Source organism: Pteropus vampyrus, unplaced genomic scaffold (genome assembly GCF_000151845.1).
Source record: "Pteropus vampyrus isolate Shadow unplaced genomic scaffold, Pvam_2.0 Scaffold826, whole genome shotgun sequence".
Lineage (NCBI taxonomy): Eukaryota > Metazoa > Chordata > Mammalia > Chiroptera > Pteropodidae > Pteropus > Pteropus vampyrus.
In genome coordinates this window covers 395,829-404,448 of record NW_011889607.1, presented here as the reverse complement: position 1 = coordinate 404,448, position 8,620 = coordinate 395,829, and the positions used below count along the sequence as shown (strand labels likewise).

Below are 8,620 nucleotides of genomic sequence, written 5' to 3'. Positions count from 1 at the left end.
ATTTGCTTTTAAAAACCCTAGGATAAAAAGCAAGCAAAAGTTGGGAAAATTAAATAAAAACCAAATTGGCAAAATGTTAATATTTTTTGAAACTGTGTGTGTGTAGTATTCATTTTATTATTCTCTCTAACTTTGCATGTCTTTGAAATCTTCTGTGATGAAAAATTTAAAATGTTATCTTTGCCAATCTTTGATCTTCCAGGCTCCCCTACTTAAAATTCCAACCCCATCTCCTTAATTTTCCTTTTGTATTTCTCACCCCTGATTTTAGTTTTTTTCTCCTTAGCACTTTACTGCTGTCTACCGTACTCACCATGCTCTTACTGCCTGGTTAATCTCCCTTATTGTCTGTCCCCAACTGGACTATGACTCCATCAGGATTTTTGTCCGTTTGGTTTACTATTCTTATCACCAGCAATGTCTGGCTCCTCAAATCATTGTCAAATGAAAAACAAAGTCACTGTTAACATTTAAAAATTATGGATATTCATTTTGACTTTAAATTTAACAAAAGAAAAAAAGATACTGTAGTAGCATAAAGGAATTGCCGAATAGCAGATTTTGGTTTCTAAAAACCTTCTGAAGTTTAATATATATATGCACAAAATCATCAATGTTGAAGCATGAATTTCATTTCAAGCAGTAAAACTTAGTTATTGCTTCATAAACATCAGAATAAATATCACTAATATTTAAAGAAACAAACCTTTTCTTTTTTTACTTATGCGTACATCGAGAACAAAGTGGAAAACGAAGGCCTACTTTTACAGTGATTCTCTAGACAAAACAATCAGGGACAGGCTGATCTGTGAGCAAAATATCCTATAAAATATCCTAGCTAAGGGAGAATGTCTCCTATCATGAAGAAATAATTAGAGCTACTGTATTTCCTTTGCGTTTCTTTTTATTACTTAAAAAAAAAAAAAAATCCATCATGGCCATCAATTGCTTGCCAGTCTAGAAACAGACATATCTGGGCAGAGCTAGTCAAGGAGCAGGAGAAAGATGACCTCTTGCTTCCCTGTCACCAACTTAGTCCCCCTCTTCCCCTGCCTTCTCCATTTTGGCCCAACTAAATCTTCCCAAAGTAGGTTCTCACTTTGTCTTTCCTCCTCCCAGCCCACCCTCAGCTCCTTCCTTCGTCAACAACACACTGGTTTCCAACCCTGGGGGTTGGGCTCATCTGAGAAACTATAAAAACACAGACACCACCCTTTCCTCCTTGGGCCCCATCTTTGCAGATCCTTAGCCTGCAGGTCTGGGTGGAAGTTGGTAATTTGTCTTTCTTGAAGCCTCCATGTAGTTCTGATTAGCAGATTTAGGGACCACTCCATAAGTGTCTTTCATTCTTCTTTACATACCCTAGAACCTACCACAAAGCCTGGCAAATGATAGGTGCTTAATAAATTTGTAATGAATGAAATGAAGGAAAAAACGTTTTAAGTCCTTGTGTATGTATACAAAAGTCGGTATCACCTCATTTAATGTTCACAATTTTGTGAGGCAGAGAATAACGTAGATATTACTGTCTCTGTCTCACAGAGGCCAGAGAGGTAAAGGGACTTCCCCAAGATCTCAATAGAGGAACCAGAGGTTGCCTCCTTCCACCAGGCCAGTTCCTAGAGGCTTAAGGTGAGGGACAGAGTTTAATGAGGAGAGAAAGTAATCTGTGTCCCTATTGCTTAGTGGGTAGAGGGGAGTGGAGGCAATGGGGGGAGGGGAGAAAGAAGAGAAGGGACCAGAAAAGAAGAAGTATGGGAAGGTTAGAAGAGCCTAAAAGTATGGAAATGAATCGAGATGTCAAAAAAACAAAAAACAAGACTCTAATGCACACACAGGTGGGGGGACCAGATCGGATTATGAAGGCGCCAGCCAGCTTTCTCACAGCAGGCAGAGGGGAATAGAGGAGGCTCTAGAGAAAACAGCTCAGAGGGCAATAGGATACAACACCTATTTCTGGGGAGCAGGTATGTGCCACTGTGCCCTGAGTTCGATATTTCTCTTGGGATCAGAACACTGGGCCCAAAGTTCCTGTGGAAAACACACCTTCTACTGACTGCGGCCTCTGTCCCCAGGCTGCCTCCCCTAGGACTGTGTGTTTAGGCAGCTGCGCTGCCCTTTTAGAACAATTTTTAAAAACTTGCCAGCTGCACCTGTAGAACCAGAATGTCTGGTCCAGACCAGTTATATAATGTCTTCAGACCTTAGTGACTTTCTGACCTTCCGGGTGGTAAAGGCAGCTGTGGCTCTGGCCCCAGAGAGGTGTGAGCTGGGCCTGGAAGTGAAAGAAAGGGGTCACCTTCCCCTCTGGAGAAGGCCCCACTCTGGAGAAGGAAAGCTGAGTGGGGCAGGGCAGGACTCAGTCTGTGCTCTGTCCAGGTGCCCTTAGAATGTGGTTCTGCTCTGTTTTAAAGCTTCCTGAAGAGTTTAGACTAGATTTAAGAGAGTCTCACCACTGAAGATCTGCAAAATATGAATATGTTACATGAAAGTGTGAAGTTTCTTCTGTACCTATTTAAAGATTATCTCTGATGAATAAAGTAGTCCTGCCTGGAGCAGGGGGATGGACTATATGACTTCCAGAAGATTCTGTCTGGCTGCTGGTTCGTGGTGTGCTGAGCAGATCCTAGCCCAGGACACCCCTGTCCTAGTACCTAAGTGCTCAACTGGGAACAAGACCAAACCTCAAAAAAGGTTTGCAAAATTGAGATAAGTAACTGAGCTCACTGTAGCCTCTGCAGCTCCCAGGGGCAGGCCTGAGCAGAGGGAAGGAGGAAATGCTGACAACCATTAGGGTGGCTGGAATGCAGGTTACAGAAACAGCCTGGAGCCTACAGACCCCAGAAAGGTGGGTGGCAGATGGAATCCCTGCAATCCAGCGCTGGAAGGGACTATGGGGAGCAGCTGGTCCAAACTTCTCATTTTATAGGCGGAAGACTAAGAAGTGACTCACTTGCCCATAGTCATTTAGAGAAGAGGGTAATGAAGCTGGCAGATCAGCAACAGGCAGTTAGTTCAAGGCATTAAGGTCTTCCATGAACTTCAGAAGGCTGAAGGGGAGTCTAGCTCTGAAGGCTGCTGGGGTGGGTTTGAGGGAGGGTTCAAGAAGCCCCTGTAAAGTTCTAAGCCCTGAGTCTGGAGCTGAGCCTTGGCTGCTAGACGCAGATGGGAAGCCATCTAAGAGGTGTTAAGGAAGAACAATTAACAGGACTTAGAAATGGATCTCCTGGGGCCAATCCAGGGACCCAAAGTGGTGGCTGACATCTCTAAAATAACTTTTCTTCTTAATCTCCCAAGGTTACCTCCCAACCCTGCCAAATTTCCCATAATGCAGGAACAAGATCCTGCCTGTTCATCATTTGTCTAGTCAGTAAACAGGCGTTCATGGAGCCCACTTGCTCTGGACTGTGCAACGCCTCCTTCTAGTCACACCTCCCATCTTTCCTCCTCCCATCTTCCCCTCCATTCACCTGGCTCACAGGCTGAATCTCTTTTCACTGATACTGTAGAAGCCCCCTTAGTCATATTTACCTCACTCTGGATTCATCTGGATACCTGCTATAGCCTCCTCACTGGTCTTCCGATTCCACCTCTGCTCTTCCAGTCCTCCTCCACTTTGCCAGCAACTGGAGAGTGTATTAAAACACAAATTCAGTCATCTCACTCCCTTGAAAGCTAGTCATGGCTCACCAGAGCCGCCAAGATGAAGCACCAACTCCTTAGGAGAGCAGGCAAGTCCTTCAGGAACTGGGCTTGCCCACTCCAGCCTCCCATCTCACCCTCTACTTCGTGCTCTGCCGTGTTGTTCCCAGGACCCACCAAATCTGTTTGCACCTCTGGCTTTTGCACATACTTTTTGCCCCCTGGGGTGCTCTTTTACCCACTGGTCCACCTGGGATGTCTCCTACTCATTTTCCAAGTCTCAACCCAAAGCTGCTCCTTCTGGAAAGCCCTCCCTGATCTCAGGCAGAGGCTGGCATTTCTTTTCCAGAGCTCCTGGGACAGCCTGCACTTGCCTCTGTCAGCACTTAACACATGTGCTCTAATGGCCTGTTGTGGTGGGCCACCTCCAATAGGAAGGCCCACAAGGATCCCTGCTTCTTGGTATTTCTTCTGTGGAGTGCCCTCCCCTTGAGTGTGGGCTGGGCTCACCAATTCCCTTCTAACGACAGAAATACAGCAGAAGTTAAGAAATGTCATGTCTGAGATCAATTATAAAAAGACCGTGGCTTCTGATGTGGGTCGGTCCCTCTCTCTCTCTCTCTCAGTCAGAGCCCTCACTCTGGAGGAAGCAAACTTCCCTCTAGGAGTAGCCCCTTTGGTGGGGCCCAAGTGGCAAGCAACAGATATCTCTAGCCAACAGTCAGTAAGGACTTGAGGTGGGTCGACTGCCACAAAAGTGAGCTGGAAGTATATCCTCCCCATTCAAGCTTCTGGGGTGACTATAGCCCCAGTCGTTATGGACTGGTTTTGCTGTAGGAGACTCTGCGTTAGAAGCACCTGGCTAAGTAGGGCCCAGATTCCTGACCCATAGAAACTGAGATAACAAATGTTGTTTTAATTCTCTAACTTTTGGGGTAATTTATTACACAGCAATAGATAATTAATATACATATCTTCTCCATTGGCCTTAGAGCTTCTTGGGGGCCAACTTATTCATCTTTAGATCTGCCGGGGCAGCTCAATGGGGAGAGTGAAAAGATCCTACGAGTTTTGAGGAAGCAAAAGTAAAACAACAATCCCCTCAATAAAAGATTTCAATGAAAGTATCCAGAATTAGAATGGCATCAGCCTTCTCAATATCAATGCTGGAAACTAGAACATAATGGAAAAAGACCTTCAAAATTCTGAGGGAAAATGATACCCAACCTACAACAATTAAGTGTGAGTGTGAAACATTTTCAGAGAAGATCTCAAAAATTTACCTCTAATGCACCTTTATCAGGGAGCTACTTGAGGATGGGCTCTGCCAAAACAAGAATGTAAACCAAGAAAGAAGAAATGGGAACCAGGAAAAAAGAGCGAATAAAGTGAGGAGCAAAGGGACGCTTTAACTGATGATGAAGGCCGATCCCAAGACAACAGCTGTGGTGGAGAGCTGGTGGGGACCAGTCCAGACTGGAGCAGATCAGAAGGCTAATGTTTTGTACATACTGATTAGAGATTTACATACAAATGGGGGAGGTTTGGGGGTTGAATTAGTAACAAATATATAGAGTACTAGCAAATGAAAGAAGTGAGACATTTATTAACTCTAGCAAAAACAAAATGTTGTGCAGGAAAAGTATTTGTAGTATACTGCTTGAGCTGTTAGTAGAGTTTTCAAAATATAAAAATGAAAAGTCAAAATATCAACAGTGACTATTAATCTAAACATAATTACAACATAATTAAATTAGGAGAAAAGGAAGATGAGAAGCTTGATTGGCTAAGACTGTGTGTGTGATGGGAATGAGGAGACTAAAGTGAGCTAAATCCTAACCTTCCACAATGAAAAGTCAGTAGATAAAGAATCAGCTGAAAAAGTTGAAAGTGGTTGCCTCTGAAGAGTTGGAAATTGGGTCTGAGTTTCAAAAGATAGTAATTTTTCATAACAAGTCTTACAAAACTATTTGACTCGTTAAACTATGTGCAAGTTTAACAGCATTAAAAATTAACCAGAGAAATTAAACTTAGGATAAAAATCTACCACAATTTTTACATATATAAGGTACTCGATAAATGTTAACCATTATAATTCCTTCCATAAGACATCTTCATCAGACAGCTTGCTATACTTGCAAGTGAATGTGATATTCAGGACACTTGATATGTGGCAAATGACAAAGCTTCAACTCAGACTGGTGAAAGTATAAGATGAGATTGAACTATGTCATGTCACAAACAAGCTTCAGTCACGGCTGGATCTTTCTGTCTCCATTTCTTGGCTCTGTTTCCTGTTTTGACTTCATTCTCAAGCAGGCCCCTCTCACACCTTGGCAAGCTGGCCTCCAGCACCTCCAGGTTTCTATCCTCCCAGCTTCACGATCCTAATGGAAGGAAAGGGTCTCCACCTGGTAATTGCAGCAAAATGTCTGGAATAGACACTCACTGATCTGGCTTGGGTCACATGCCCATCCCTAGACAAACTGCTATGGCCAAAGGGATAGGGCACTCTGATTGGCTACTCTGGAGTCATGCTCATTCCTGGAACCATGGACAATCTTGGCGGGGAATGGTCTCATATAGGAAATGTGGGTGCCATTATTAGAAAAAGTGAGGATAAATGCTTCAAAATCAATAGTTGTACCCTTGCCTAAAGACTGAGAATGCTGCTTGCCATCATCAGTGTAGGAGCTACTGGTTAGGAACCCTCTAGAACACTACACAGTTGACCCACTCTGCTTCCTGAGAGCTGTTCAGTATTTAAATACATGTCCCATGTTCCCAAATCTTCTCGTCTCCAGGGAAACAAACCTAGATCCTCTAATTTTCCTTGTATAACAGTTTCTGACCCCTAACTTTCCTGGCTCTCTTTCCCTGGAGGCTGGGTAGTGTCAAGATACTAAACTGTGGCACCTAGAGCTGAATGAAGCTCCAGATATGGCCTGACCAGCCCAGAGACCTATGGATGCTCGTCTCATTTCTCCTTGTCAATGGAGCACATTATTTGTTCACTAGCTTTTTTAGTGACTGCAGTGTATTGCTGGCTCTTACTCAGCTGTAGTTAACACCTTTTATTACATGAGCTGTCATTAATCCACAGTTTCCTCATTCTGCATCCATACAATTGGTTCTTTGAACCTAAATAAAGGATTTTGTCCTTGTTGAATTTCAACTTATAAAATTTGGGCCATTAGTGCAGTTCACTGAGGTGTTTTTATATACAGACCCTGTCTTCAGTATTAACCATCTCTTCAGGTTTTGTATAATCTACCTATTTGATTGACAGACATTTTCTTTATTTTCATCCAAGAGGATAATAAAATAAATTAGGGTCAAGGATAAAGCCCTCTGTCCTACTACCCAAGTCCACATGATATGTTGTGATTGCCTAATCAGCTATGAAGCGGCCAGATTGTTTAGTTTCCTAGAGCTGCCAGAACACATTATCACAAACTGAATGGCTTAAAACAACAGAAATTCATTCTCTCACAGGTTTGGAAGCTAGAAGTTCTAACAAGTTGTCAGCAGGGCTATGCTCCCTCCAAAGACGCTATGGAAGAATGCTTCTTTGCCTCTTCACAGCTTTTGTTGGTTGCCAGGAATCCTTGACATTCCTGGGCTTGTAGCTGCATCACTCCATCTCTGTTTCCATCTTCACATGTCATTTTCCCCTCTGCGTGTATCTTCTTTGTGTCTCTGAATCCAAATTTCCCTCTTCGTATGAGGACACCAGTCAATGGATTTAGGGCTCACCCTGATCCAGTATGAATTCATCCTACCTAGAGTACATTATGAAAAGACCCTATTTCCGAATAAGATCACATTCACAGGTCAGGGGTCAGGACTTCAATATCTTTTGAGAGGATATAATTCTACCATTATACAAACGGTACCAGTTTTCATCTCTCACGTCTCCTTCTTGACCTCCAGGCTCTGAAGAACATCTCTATCGAGAGCGTTGCTGCAATCCAGATGGCCTGGGACTCTACACACCCCACCCTATGAACCAGTCAACCTTATCTACTAACCCAGTCTGAAGCAGTGGTTGCCACCAGGATCTCCACATGGCTGCCCACTCCCTTCCCACTTTTCAAAGATTTTAGGAGACTCTCTTCCTAGGGAGGAGGCCAGAATCTCCTGAAGGTGAAGCGGGCAGTAGCTGGAGAAGAGGGGCCAAAGAGTGGCATGGTTAAGAGCTTGGAATTTGGAATGAGACAGACCTGTGACTTTGGGCTAGCTTACTCAACCTCTCTAGCATCCCATTTTCCTCACTGGTATAATGCGAGTATTAAAACTTATCATTCTTATGAGGATTAAGTGACATCCCAGGGTAGCAGGGGCTGTTGCCATAGTTGCTGTAGCTGCTCCTGCTATTAGCTGCTTGGGATTTGGATGAATCTAGATCTGACTCCATATCTGCAACATCCCCCTGAAGCAAGTTTCTTAACGTCACTGAACCTGTTTCACATTTCTGCATCTGTAAAACGAGAATCCTAACTCTTAGAGTATTGTGAGCTCAGAGTATACACAGCACAGAGCCTGGGGCACAGTTAAAGCATCATACATGTTTGCTTCTTTCCCTTCCCTTCCCCTGTGAACGAAAGACATAAGCTACTCCCAGGATACTCAATGCGGCTACTCCATGATCACTCTCTTTTCTCCATCCTTGGGGAGAGACCTTGGATTTCACATTGAGCTTGTCTTTATAAAGACTTTAAATTGTTTTTAAAAACAGAATGCTAATCATAACATATATAATCTTTGCCCACTAGTTCTTCATAAAGTTCTCTCTAGTCGCTATTTTTATTATGTTCATTTCACCATCTGAAGGCAGGCAGTTAATAGCAGCCTCACGGGCAGGCAATTGTGAGAGGTGGAGCAAGGCTTCAATCCACCCCCTCGAACTCCAAGCCCTATGCTTTGCCTTCACACACAAAACATTTAGATTTTTAAAAATAAGTTTAAGTACATACAT

The 8,620-nt window shown here is 43.4% G+C and overlaps 1 protein-coding gene across 1 annotated transcript in view; it reads right to left on the bottom strand.

Moving 5' to 3' along the window:
- Positions 1 to 7,933: 7,933 nt before the first annotated feature.
- Positions 7,934 to 8,620, bottom strand: part of ZDHHC19 (zinc finger DHHC-type containing 19) — a 43,080-nt gene continuing 42,393 nt past the window's right edge. Inside the window, exon 9 of the mRNA XM_011385934.2 lies at positions 7,934 to 8,122. Coding sequence (XP_011384236.1) covers positions 7,934 to 8,122 — 189 coding nt within the window. The remainder of the gene's footprint in view (positions 8,123 to 8,620) is intronic.